The 14,225-nt window shown below is 33.9% G+C and overlaps 1 protein-coding gene across 2 annotated transcripts; it reads left to right on the top strand.

The window, feature by feature from the left end:
* Nucleotides 1–3,735: 3,735 nt before the first annotated feature.
* Nucleotides 3,736–14,156, top strand: LOC143471228 (uncharacterized). Of its 2 annotated transcripts, none has more exons than XM_076969631.1 (28): nt 3,736–3,893; nt 4,146–4,258; nt 4,530–4,688; nt 4,788–4,870; nt 5,059–5,243; nt 6,048–6,145; nt 6,339–6,500; nt 6,811–6,987; nt 7,095–7,225; nt 7,573–7,761; nt 7,904–8,066; nt 8,169–8,283; nt 8,527–8,635; nt 9,263–9,461; nt 9,566–9,634; nt 9,930–10,078; nt 10,154–10,316; nt 10,542–10,656; nt 11,148–11,256; nt 11,426–11,624; nt 11,682–11,750; nt 11,918–12,063; nt 12,530–12,692; nt 12,795–12,915; nt 13,116–13,224; nt 13,371–13,569; nt 13,724–13,792; nt 13,855–14,156. In XM_076969631.1, the coding sequence occupies exons 1-28, from the start codon at nt 3,779–3,781 to the stop codon at nt 13,963–13,965; spliced, it is 3,789 nt and encodes a 1,262-aa protein (XP_076825746.1). In that variant the 5' UTR covers nt 3,736–3,778; the 3' UTR covers nt 13,966–14,156. The 2 variants fall into 2 exon arrangements, with proteins under 2 accessions (XP_076825746.1, XP_076825747.1); XM_076969632.1 differs by having other exon boundaries at nt 3,875–3,893; nt 4,495–4,688.
* Nucleotides 14,157–14,225: the final 69 nt, after the last annotated feature.

Here is a 14,225-nt window from a genome sequence, read left to right as displayed (position 1 = left end):
AAGATATAAACAACTTTATTGTCATCTTCACATATAGTCATATAATATAGCAGTGGAAAACGAGTCATTATAATATTGATCACTGCTAATTGAAGCTAGTCATCAGACAATAAGTCGTCGAGGTGAACAATTAAATCTGTGGGTAAGAAAAGTAGACAACGACCTCATGAGTCATGAGATTCATATATCATCACTCGCAATAAACATTTCACGCCTAATAAAACTGTATATAGTTGCTGAGGACTAGGCTTAGACTAAGTTAGATGTCGTTAAGACGTTAATCAGACGTGTTTTTGCAAGCTGTAAAATACACATTCCCAAATAGGTTACACTGTTTTATTAAAATACAATTTAGTTCTCTTTCATATGTTCAGCAAACAAGTTATCATCAAAAATGGTAAAATATTCAAATTTTGGTTCAGCAGCTAACTTTTCTGCTTTCTGTTTTTGGTCTAGTTGAATGTTAACTCGTTGACGAGTATTGTTCATTGTTTCTCCAAATAATGTATTGTTTAGAAGGTTAAAGACCGTCCGTCTGTCAAACGTGGTGTGCCGCAATATACATGCTCGCATGATGTGAGCTGTACTAACATTGGTAAGACTGAACGCATTAAATTAGAGCATTAAAGCATACGCGCTTAGATCGAGCAGGCAAATCCGTGATCAAAAACTATATTAAGAATTGCCCATCGTGCATTAAATTAAATCACGCGGAAAACTAACCTAAGTTTTACACAAATACAAAACAGATTATGAATGCAAGTTTCACGAAGCACTTTTTATAAGCAATTGAATCCAATCCTTAATAAACAAGCTTACGACAATGGTTTATCGTTTTTAGTTTTTATTAAAAGTTAATAATTCTTAATAATTGATCTGACTGTCCCACGCCAATAATTACCTGTGTTTCACAATCTCCATCGTTACTCGATTAGTCAATGCTGTTTATTTTGCACCTTGCCTTTCGCAACGTCTACTACCACCACAGCCTGTTATTTTGAACAATGCCTTAGCCCCTATTATTACCGTTTACTGCATCGTCTTGTCTGTAAGCTCTAAATTTCGTGTCCTTTTTCCTTGAAGCTACATCCGTAAATGGAGTCGTTATAAATATTTACACAACTTTGATTTTAACATTTACGTCTGTTTCCTACTACGATGAAGGACATATGTTCATGTCCGAAACATGTTAGTTCTTGTACATTGCTAATAAATTATGTTTCTTGCACTTGTTGCTTTGTTTGCAACGTTATAATACTTACTTTTCTTCATTATTTGAAAAACGTTACAGCTTATATTTCTTTCTGAAAATGTAGCATTCGTACATAAATGTGCATCGTAGCATCGACAAATATGAAACACAATAAGAATAAATTTAGAAATTTAAGATTACCGGCTTAATGAGCAGCTCGTCTAAATTTTCCAGTCGAGTGAAAATGATCACGAACTTCTGTCTAACCTTCTGTTATTGGCTTTTGACAAATGTGACAATTGGTTTGGTTTTTACACTTATGCTCTTCTTTAGATGTAGCCTAATTATCATTCATTTGGTTTTTGTACCATTTAAAAATGGTAAAGAAAGTCAGTGAATACAACCATGCTGATTTAAATGTTGTTATTTGTGGTCTGATGATCCACTTCTATGAGCAGAGAATATCTAACTTTACTAACAAAAGTAATGTTTGCTTTAATGATTAATGTGATAGATATAATGGCTTAAATGTGCTACGTTTTATATAGATATAGCTGTTCTTTATGCTTATTTCTTCTTTCAGTAGTTGCTTACCAGGTTTGCATTGTTGTAGGAAAAAGCTGCCACAATCGATAAAAATGTGAATTCCAAACGCTTATATAAAGCAGTTTGCACTTTCTATAGTGAATACTTTTTTTCTAATTGACACTATGCCGAAATGGTCAAGTCAGAAAAACAACGAATGTAGGTAGGCCTATAAAAAATATAAAATAAAATACAATACAAAAACTCCCAAATAACAAAATTCCTATTTTGATAATAACCCCGATTAATATTTGTGTTTTTAGTAGTCCGGGATTTTGCAGATTTCCTTTGAGTCTTAACAGGGTTTTAAACTTTCAGCATTTAGTCTAGTCGGGATTTCGTTCAAACGAGAACATGCCTTCAATGTGGTGTTTATGGACATTGTTATTTAGTTTTTGATTTACAGGAACTAGTTAGACATATTGGCCTACGTCAACTCCCTTGTACAACGTTTCGATTTCAGCTATGTAAGCAGAAAGTTAAGGAGTTTTCTATAGCCTACGTTTAAAAACATTTAAAATACGTGTTTAAAATACATTGAATAAATTAGAAAACGACATTGTCAAAGATAAACATGCTTTCATCAAACTTCGATTGAAATGTCTTTTCATTTGTGGTATTAATCTTTGCTGGCACCAAACGGTTGTGGTGGAGCCGTTTGCTTGCCTCACTCACAATGATTGGAACTCTTGATCGATACCCAGCGGTATACGAAGTCCTGGCTCAAAACGCTAATATCGATCATTTCTAAAATTTAATCGTTTTTTCTCTGACCAGTTTGCAACTTAATCTAAAATTCTATCCGACACTTCCCATGATTTTTTGAATTAGGCAACAACGACAACGACCAAAATATAACCTTATTGAGCTCTGGTGGAGGTCGGCTAATAAATAATCATAAAATTAATAGCGGTAGGCCTTATTATATTTGTTAGTACGTACATGATTATATTTCTCAACGGCTATCTTCAGCAAAACGGATTTACGTGTCTAAGAATGTTACTTTTTGCTGCATTTACCACAACGCCAGGTGATGCTGGCATTTTGCAGGGGACCGTCTAAAAATAGCGCAGGAAGTAATTTGACGAAGAAAAATGAAGCGCAGGGTAACGCGAAATTGAAAGGTAATTGGATTTGAGTACTTTAAAAAGAGTTTAGTTTAAAAAATTACTTAAGTAAGTTAGATAAGTATTCATTTACTCTACGTATGGTTTGATTCATATTCTGTTTTCCAGTCAGCTTATTTAAAGATAATTATCAATAGAATTGGATTAATATGCACAATAATTAGCTTAAATTCATTACGTAACCCAAAAGTTGGTACCGGTAGTAACAATTAAGCCTATGCGATCATATGCAAATAATTTCGAAGAATTTGTGTTTTACTTAAGCAATTAAAACATACTGTCAAGGCTAAACAAGATTTTGCAGAACTGATTGCATAGTTTCGATTTTATTATTTTACCTGCTGCGCAAAGAAGTACACACGGTTTAGTAGTAACTGTAGTGCAACTGTCATTAATCCGGCGTTATTGCTTTTTGTAAATATATTACAGTCTATTTGATGGATGCAAAAAGTTTACGAGGCAGTTTTACTTCCGCAATTAGCATTTTCTGTTTTAAAACTGAATGATGCCTGTTCTTTTAATAAGCTATAGCCATATTCGATATCTCACTAACTTTTTTTGATAAAAAATGTTATAAGATCTCGTTTATAGACAAGAACTTTCTGTGACCAATAATGTCATCTAAGCTATGCTGTAGTCTACGTTTCTTTTAACATACTTGTTATAATTGGCGTAAATACAAATTTCTTTTAAAATAAGAAAGTAAAAGCATCGTTATGTTTAAACCTGTTTTTTTTTCAGTAATAGCTCTGAAGTAATTTTCTAAACTTAACATTGTGTAAATATCAAAACATGTGCCTACATGTCTGAATATTTATATTTTCCTTCTAGCGTATAAGTTGTTGTCTTTTTGATATCGAAACAGTTTATCAAAATGATTGGGCCAATTGTTGGCATTGCAATAATTTGCATGACATGCCAGGCTATGTTTGGTGTATGTATGACTCAACAAATGTCATACAATAATGCGGAAGAAACACATGCACAAGGTCAGCAAATTATCATAACGTATATCTCCTTATGTTTAATTTATTTGTTTTGTTAAAATGTGAAATAGATCTCAAGGTTTTTTTATCCAAAAACGGAAAATCTAAAAAAAACAGTATTTTAAGTATGAAAGCAAGATTCTCAAAATGTATGAAGATATGATTTGTTACTTGAAATACATTTTAAATAACGTATTAAATATTGTTTAATAAAATCAATTAAATAAAATATTTAATTAATTCTTTTTCTCTCAGTGCAACATCCTTTGTTGACTTCATTAAAAAATTTCCACACGGTCTTTGTGCATCAGCTTGAAGATAAAAATCATGAGCGAAGATATTCAAACATCGGCTCAAAAATGAAAACTGTAAGCAAGGATTTTTATCCTTTTCAATAAATAATGCAAACTTAACAATCTCGTGTATTTGTTAGCTGGTAACTGCTTCGTGCATACCGGTATGTTGCAACTAAATATTAACAAAATGTCTTCATTATGTAGGATTGTAGGCTTGGGTTAGTTGGTTAAACAGCTTGCAGCAAAATATATTACCTTATAATTTTAACAACAATATAATACACATAACGTAAAATGTTTTTATTTAGTCTGGATGGACGACTGATCTACAACATTTTTTCAGGATACCCATCACAAAGAAAATGCTTACTTTTCTTTCACTGTGGAAGGCAGGAAATATGTTCTTGATCTTGCGCTAAATAAACAACTTTTACCCAAAACATTTTCAACAACAACTTTTTCTGACACAGAAAATACAAATTTTCACAACCCTGCAATATCAGTACGTATACAACATATAATATTTTGTTGTGACAGTATACAATTTTATTTACATTAAGTAATAATGTTTTATCAGTAAAATATGAGAGATATTTTGCAGAGGGAAAATCACTGCTACTATCAAGGAAAAGTTCGTGGTGTGGAAGGGAGTCAGGTTATAATGAGCACATGCAATGGACTAAAGTATTCAAAACCTTTTTTACTAGAGTTAAAGCTGTGTAATTCTAAGACAAACTGATTGCATAACAGCGTTGCAGTGTATCAATTAGAGAAAGCATTGCTGCATTGTGCAAATTTCTAGATGAATTTAAAATTAGATTAATTGCCGTATAGCTCTAGAGTCTAGGCTAATAAAAATTTATTTCTTTCAGAGGCTGTATAATTCTCCCAGACGACTTCCTTATTATTGAGCCAATTGCAGGCAATATTGGAGACGAATTTAAAGACAGCAACCACATTATGTATCGCCCAAATGACTTAAAGCAAAATAAAACTGCGGGATCATGCGGAAATCAAGAACTACATGTTCTTAACCAATTTATGAAAAAAGAAAATGGCATGTTGCATCATTTCAGCTTATACTTTTCATAAATTTTGTTTAGTATTTGTAGTAATTGACTCTATAATTTTTATCAATACTTCAAACTAGGGAGCCAAAGCATAGTTGAAAACGTTTTATCTCTGGTTTAAATTCTATAAGAGTTCATTTTACTAGTTCTACTCTGATTGGGATTTGGATTAGATGCATTTACTCAGTTCCTTGTTCAGGTTCAGCAAACTTGCACATTCTCTTTCGCTTTGGTTTCAAATAACATAACTTATTCCAGATAAAAATTCACTTCGCTCTGCATTGTCGGAGTAGTAGGCCTACCACGTTACCGCAGTGAATTTTATTAGCAATGACTATTTCTTAGCTTTTACATTTAAAAATTGGTATACCGTAGTTGGTAACAATGAGAACCACGTTTTCAATAGCTTTTCAGTGAAGGTACGACATTTAACCAGGGTTCACTGACAAGAAAGGTTCAATTCTAGCTGGAACTAAAGGTTCAGATTCGGTCCACGTTCATAAAAATTGGACTATGGTTCCAGTTTAGTTTCTCAAGAATATCCGCTCCAATCACTATAAACAATTAGATTCTGTTTTCGTTAGACACTTTTTGTGCAAATAGATTTTGCTTGAGCTAGTTGTTTTTGATACTAAATTTTTTACTATAAAAACGTGTACAGCGGTAGGTAAAATATCAGTTTTTAACAAATTACTTCTAAGGTATCATCGGTAAGACATTGAAATATTTTGGCATCATATCAAATGCTATAACATAAGGTACCCATAATAGCGCTTTGTACTTTCTTCCAGGAAACACCATGCCAAATCCTAATCAGTTGCGATTCAAAAGATCACTTGGAAGCGAGCTGTTGTACATTGAACTGCTTTTAGTAGTTAATAGTGAGGAGGTGAAACATCTCTATTAAAGTGCATGAAATCGTTAGCCTAATAAACAACATGTAATACCACATCAATCAAGTTTGTAAGAAAGATTGTTAAATAAAACGGCAAAGCTAGTCCAGAGGCTCTAAAATCTCAGCAGTAATTGATTGTATAATGTACATAAATTAAGCAATCAATTAACTAAATTGATGTATGCAGACGCAGAAGTTTTCAAATCAAGCTGAGTTGGAAGCGCACGTTAAACAACTTGTAAATCTAGCAGATGCTTTCTATCATGGCCTTGGCATTCGCATTGTGTTATCACACATGGAAATTTGGAACGGTACTGACCAAATACCTCTTAAAACAAATGCAGATGAGGCAAGCTTTGATTCATTGCTCTACAGATCGATCAGATATATATTTTTTCTAACTCCTGTGCTTCTGGATAATGATTATTTTAAGCATTATGTTTGTATAAGAATGACTTCTCACAATTAAATGCAATAAAATCTATTTTTTTATCTATTTATTTTAAAAATCATTTGTATTTTTGCCAAAAAACATCATATAACAAATCTTAATGGTTTATTAAACTTGGGAATTTAAGACATACATGTTAAAAGAACAAAGCTTATTTTTGAATAAGATCTTGCTTGCCATGAACATACATGTTTTGTAAAAACATTAGGTACTTGATGATTTCCTTAAATATGTCGAGAGAAAAAGGTCATCAGAATCACCCAGGTCTCCATGGAGATACGCCGACAACTATCATTTGGTCTATGGTGGTGATTTAGATGGCACAACATTGGGTTTGGCTGTGTCAAAATCTATGTGTGGACCAACATCTGCTGGGATTAGCCAGGTTACTGCTACATATTTGCAAATACTAGTATCCTAACCACAAAGTATACCAAAACAGCTTCCCTTTTTATCAGTTGGTCTTATAACTGTATTGTTATTTATTTGTAGGATACTTTTTCCAATATCATTTTTACCGGTGCCACAATTGCTCATGAGATTGGCCATAATCTTGGGATGTTACATGACACCAGAGATTGTGTTTGTCCATCTACAGCATGTGTTATGGAAGGGTCAACATCGTAATATATTGTTCTAGAACATTAAATACAATAATGCAACATTCATAAGTTCCTTAACATTCAATCTTTGACGTGACTTGTTTCTTGCACGATTTCTAAAACTAAATCTAAAACTTGTCAAAATTCAGCCAGAGTCAAATATATCATTTTTTGCAAAATAGAAAAAAACACTAACTACTCAACACACCTTTAAAACAAAATTCTTGCACAATGTAGCAATGTTTTCGTATAGTGACACAAATCAATATTCATGATTAGGTGATATTCCTTACATTTCCACAATGTTTTAAATAATATATTGGTTCATAGCTTTTATTAACGTATTAAACTTGTGCTTTCATTCCCAGTGCTACACCAGCTGCTAAGTGGTCAACGTGCAGCAAGTTGTACTTGGAAGCAAGTTTAAATTTGGGCTTGGGCAGTTGTCTCTTAAATGTTCCTGAACCTAATCATATACACTTCGGTTCAGAATGTGGCAATGATATTGTTGAAGAAGGAGAAGAGTGTGATTGTGGTCATGACTATGACTGTGTTAGGTAAAAAGCTGTAAAATAAAAAAATTCATGTAATGCTTGTAATAAATATTTTTTGAGAACAATCTTTGTAAAAAGTTTCATCTAATTCCATATGTAATTAACAAACATATAAAGTTGTTAACAATTTTATATTTTTCTTCAGTAATTGCTGCAATGCAACCACATGTGAATTGCTTCCTGGTGCACAATGTGATGTTGGGCTTTGTTGCTTTGAATGTCAGTTTGTAAGCGCCAATACTGAATGTAGAGTCGCAAGTAATGTTGCTTGTGATGTGGCTGAATATTGCACTGGCAACTCTGCAGATGTATGTTGACAAGTGAAAAATTGTTTTCTTTTTTGTCTGTAGTATGTACTGATGTATTTTGGCTACAAATCTATAGCAATTTATGCTTTATGGTGTTACTAGTGTCCTACGAATGCTTTCATTGAAGATGGTACTTTATGCAATGAGCAATCAGCTATTTGCTACAATGGTGTTTGCCTTACGTATGACTTACAGTGTGAACTGGAATGGGGAGAAGGTAAAGCATAAAATCTATCATTGTAGCTGATTTTGCTTTTTGCTTGAATTTGTAAGAATAGCAATAAATTTGAATTAACATAGTTGCAATCACTGTTTTAATAAAAAATATGTAGCAATGCAAAAACGTACATAGTAATAACAATAATAAGTAAACAAAAATATCCAAATAAAATGAATAACAAAAGTGAAGGTATGTAAACTTAATTCATACAAAGTTTGTGCATTGCGTTGTCACTTTTAGGAAGCAAAAACAGTGTTGAACCTTGTTATAAAATTGTCAACCGGTTGGGAAATCAAAATGGTAATTGCGGTTTGGATGAAAACAGAGACTATATTAAATGTTCACCCGAGTAAGATAAAAAATTCAACTCACAAGTACTATTTTTCTTAAGTTATGCTATGTAACTCATGAGTTAACCATACCTCTATTTACATATTTGCTTTAACCAGGGTTTCTGCATGGTATGATACATAATTTCTTTTGTCACAAATCAAGTGCATGAATTTTACCATACCACACTACTTCTCCATACAATCGATTCCAGGACAATAGTTATTCATAGGCCAATTAATGTTGTCCCATCTAAAACCTAAAGCATTGTGTGACCTGAATGCTGTTCAGTTTATATTTGATATTACTTCTGTTAGCAGAAAATTTTTGTTTCATTTCGTATTTCTTTGTAACCTAAACTTTTTGTCCAACAAACTAACATGCATTTTTAAGGTTAACTTACATAATTGTTGTGTGCAATCACCCGTTTAATAGTTAAATTAGAGTGTTGACATACACTCCCAGCAGAAAGATCTGCATTAAGGTATACTGCACTAAAGTGAGATTCACTATACCAAATAGAATTAATTTACTGCCAATCATTTTTCTTAGTGTGTAGTGTAGTGTGTAGTTTGCTTAGTATTTTGTCTTAGTGTAAACAAACACTTTTATTAACATTTCTTAATCTAAAACAAATTTGATTTAGGAATACGCAATGTGGTAAATTGTTATGTCAAGGGGGGAATAAACTACCACTGGTCGGTCAGAATCGCTATGCTCTAATAAATACTCTAGCTACACCAACCAAAAAATTCGAATGCAAAGCAATCGCATCCGATGATTATGCAATTGATGTTAATTATGATGGCTTAGTAAAAGATGGTACACTCTGTGATACAGGAAAGGCATGTTGTTCCTTAATTAAAAAGGCTAAAATTTAATTATTTTTACCACTCAAATTTTACTCTTAATGCAAATGAAGTACAATAAATTTGCTGGTCATATTTAGATTTGTATGGAAGGAAAATGCATCCCATTTACAAAATCCAAGTGCAAGTCACACTGTAGTGGCCATGGGGTGAGTATAATATGAATTTTTACTGTGATTCTTAAAGTCAGCATTGTTGCACTTAAGTACTCAAATACAGTATTATGTTTGTGTAAATATTGTGTTATTTGAAAGTTAATATATTATTGAAATAGTATATGATTTAAAATATGCAGCAGCTGCATATGTTCAAGTTTGATTCTAATCTTGCATGATTCAATTTTTATCCGTGTCTTTTATTTGCTATTTTCCTTTAGGTTTATTTTTTTTATGTCGGATTTCATCAAGCAGTTGACAGATTTTTCAGAACATTAACTATTTTCAGCATTGCACTAATCTGGGACACTGTCATTGTGATCCAGGGTGGGCTTCTCCTGATTGTAGCATGCAAGGTGTCAGTGATTCTGAATGTGGTAATCATATTGTAGAAGAAAGAGAAGAATGTGACTGTGGACATCCTGACGAATGTGAAAGGTATGCCTATACCTTGTTGTTGCTGTAGTGAGATTCAATCTATGTAAACTTACAATGCAAAATCTTCATGATTAGTAATTGCTGCAATCCCTCAACCTGTAAGTTTCTGCCAGGAGCGATATGTGATGTAGAGGCATGTTGTGCAAACTGTCAGTATGCCAGACGTGGGGTTCAATGTCGACCTGCAGCAGACCAGTCTTGTGACATAACTGAGCATTGCTCAGGTAATTCAGCTAAAGTGAGTAAAGCAGCTGAGCTGTAGGATAATAATTTGACGAACACTGAATATTGTACTCAGTTCAAAAAATGCCTGCTATCCCGTTTAAGTGACATTGCACTGTTTTACAAAGTAAAAATGCAACATATTTGATATATCATGATCCAGAGTTAAAAGTGTTATAAGAGATATAAAATATTGACATTACCGTCAAAATATCTGCAAAAAATTGGAGTATTTTTGCAGTGCCCTGAAGATGCTTACATAGCAAATGGCCAGCCATGCCTTGTTGGTAGTGGAACATGTTATGAGGCAAAGTGCATTTCACATGATGCACAATGCCAAACTATTTGGGGTGAAGGTATGACTTTTACATCATAAACTGCATTAAAACATATCAAAATTATTTCATTAAGTTCATTTCCTTTGTGTTTTTCTCCAAATTTGAAAGTCACACTTTACTCGACTTGACAAATTTGTAAAACTTTGTTTCATTATAGGTTTTCTGGATATTTTGCCAGAAAATTGTTTCTGACATTTCTTTATTCCGTTGAAAAAAGTCATGTACCACATGTCTGCATTCTTCAAAGATAAAAATATATTGCATGTAGACTTTAACGTTTTTATTTACTTGGAAAGTCAGTAAGATAAGCAAGCAATGCTTGTATCAGAGGTAGGCAGCCACTACTAAAAAGGCTCCAGCAATGGTGATGCTACTTATTTCATCAAGTTATTTATTAGCTTCACAACTAAAAAAAGTGATGCATTACTTTAACAGTGTTCTACTGACAAACTCTGGCTGGTAGGAACTGAATTTGTGTGCACTGATTTGTTGTTTAAACTTTACCACAGAGGCCGAAGGAAGCGTTGATACATGCTATAGGTTTCTAAATATCTTAGGAAACAATAATGGTAACTGTGGACGTGATGAACTTGGAGAATACATAGCATGCAAAAAAGAGTGAGTACATGAACAACATTCTTTTAACTTATTGGCAACTAGTATCCTTCTTCCTTACTACAGTTATTAACTGCATTAGTCAAATGCATCTCATAACCACTTTAACTTGCCATACCAAACGTTTTCTAACTTACCTAGTTAAAGGATTACCATTTTTACTCTATTTCAGAGATGCTAAATGTGGGAAGCTGGCATGCCAAGGAAACATTTCCTCTCCAGTGTCAATGAAGGCAAAGTACGTTTTCAGAAATGAACTAAACCTAAGAAGTGGGAGCAAAAAATGTTACACAGTCGCCCCTGATGAAACTGATAATGCTAATGAAAATTTCGGTTTATTATTGGATGGATCACTGTGTGCCACTGGAAAGGTAGGGCTTGGTGTTTCAAATCAGTGTTTCATGCGTTGACGTCAAACTAATTTCCAGATATGTAAAAAGAGAAGATGCGTACCAATTTCAGTTTCATCCTGCCCATCAGATTGCAGTGGTCATGGTGTAAGTTTAATTTGACGTATGTAATGTTGGTTCAGTTAGCTTGGGAATATTCTAAATTTGAAGATGTTCCAAATTACCATTAACGCAGCATTACTCTGATAAAAGGTGGAGTGAGAAAAATAACGTGATGTATATCACCAGTCAATACCAATAAACTTATACCACAGATTTGCACAAACCTCGGCAACTGCCATTGTGATCCTGGCTGGGCATCGACGGACTGCAGCCATGCTTCTGCAATTTCTAATTGTGGCAATGGAGTTGTAGAAGATGGTGAAAATTGCGATTGTGGTCAGTTGGGATTTTGTGAAAAGTAGGGTGCTCAATGTTTCTGTCATCATATTACTTCACGTTTCCAATGTAAAAGAAAGTTTAAAGTGCCTGTTGGATGAGTAAACATCACCTCTTTTGGGGTCTCTTTTGCTTTTGCACTCAAATATCGGGATCAAGTATTGAAGAATTACTGTGTAACGTCATAATTTCTTTTCTATTACTTCATCCTCTTATTTTCAATCGAAGTGCAAAAATACAAGAGACCCTTCTGTTGTACTCAGGCTCCTAACAAAATGTTCACAAAGTAGGCCTACTATACTAAATAAAAAGATATAGTATAATACAGATTGTAGTTATCAGATAGTGTCTTCCAAGTCGACCACAGTGAATACATTCTGTAATTTATGAACAATTTTCCCTATAAAACGATTTTCGTACGACTTACAACAGCCTAACTAAAACCAAGCCAATAAATTACCAGAACAAAATTCCTTATTACTCAATAGTTCTTGTTGTAACGCAACAACTTGTCAGTTGATTACTGGCGCCGAATGCTCCACTGGAGAATGCTGTGTTAACTGTCGCTTTGCCAGCGCTGGCGCAAGGTGTCGAAATATAGAAGATTCACAGTGCGATTTGGAGGAATATTGTACAGGCTTCTCAGGAAAAGTAAGCAATAGTTCAACTATACCACATCTGCCAAGGCAAATATATCAACACATGCGTCAACAATCTGATACGTCCTGATATGTTTTTGCCATGCTTTTGCAGTGTCCCCAAAACTTGTACGTAGAAGACGGCACTTCTTGTGCAGGCAACAACGGTAACGCGTCCTGCTATGACGGCGTGTGTCTCACTCGCGACACCCAATGCCAGGAAATATGGGGAGAAGGTCGGTTTTATCATGGACATCTCACAACAATGTTATTAGTATGCCATGATTTTGATGTTGCGCGTTTGTTAAATTTACTTTTGTGACGTTATCAAAGTCCAAGGACATTACATATTATTATTGACAGTACACATGTATTTGTTACATAAGTTAAAACTGCGATTTCAGAGCTACAGTATTTGCATTTGTTTGTAATGCAGGAAGCCATAGTAGTGAAGAAGTTTGTTATATCGCCGTCAACAAATTAGGAAACCGCAATGGAAATTGTGGTCATGACAAAAAGAGAAATTATAGAAGTTGCACTACAGAGTTAGTTATATTATTGTTGTTATAAGCTATGTTTTGTATTGTCACAGTTACTGGTTTCTTATGTACATATATATACTTACGTTCAAAAGTAACTTCTCCAAATACTATTTTATATTAGACGCTAAAGTGTAATTTTCTTCGATTAGGCATTCTATGTGTGGAAAACTGCAGTGTGATGGGGGCAATCGTCGGCCAGTTGACCCGCAGTTTAGTTATGCATTTCGCAATAGAATAATTGTCGGAAACGAGGTCGTAAAATGTTTCACTGTTGCATCCAACGATGCACCAGACGATGTGATTCATCCTGGCTTAGTAAAAAATGGAACGATGTGTGGATCGGGAAAGGTAGCCTACATTCTTTTTTGAAGATGCTTTATTTAGTTGCTCAATATTAGTTCTGCCTCTAAATTATTCTGTTCTCATATTAAAATATTGCGAAGCCACTTATTAACATTTTCGGTACATAGGCTACAGGCCCCGCTTTTTCTATTTTTCACAGATTTGTGGCGATGGGTACTGCTTGCCGATGTCACCGTCTTCTTGTACCTCTCGCTGCAATGGTCACGGGGTAAGCTGCTTTGTAGCCTACAAAATACAAAAATATTCCATTCACCCGTTTCTACATTATAGGTTTGCAACAACCTCGGTCACTGCCATTGCGCTCCCGGATGGGCGCCTCCATTTTGTAATGTCGAAGGCAGAGGAGGTAGCACTGATAGCGGATCCAGCAATGAAGAGTAATCGCATTAACCGCTTCTGCTGAAGATATCAGAAATAACTAATCAGGCAGAGTTTAATTACAGGAAAAAGAAAACACTTTCTTATAATTAAAAAATAAGTGTTTGGATAGCATTCTAATAAAACAAAAGCTTTTGTCATTCGCATTTCGTAATTAATTATATTGGCAAATAAAATTACTTCTCATAACGACATTCACTTTTGAATCTACAGTATAACATAATACATTTCCTTCTGTAGGAAACTAAAAACTTTTTCGGAAA

This window comes from Clavelina lepadiformis, chromosome 9, assembly GCF_947623445.1.
Source record: "Clavelina lepadiformis chromosome 9, kaClaLepa1.1, whole genome shotgun sequence".
NCBI lineage: Eukaryota > Metazoa > Chordata > Ascidiacea > Aplousobranchia > Clavelinidae > Clavelina > Clavelina lepadiformis.
The sequence above is the reverse complement of the archived record's forward strand: the minus strand, read 5'-3'. Positions and strand labels throughout refer to the sequence as shown.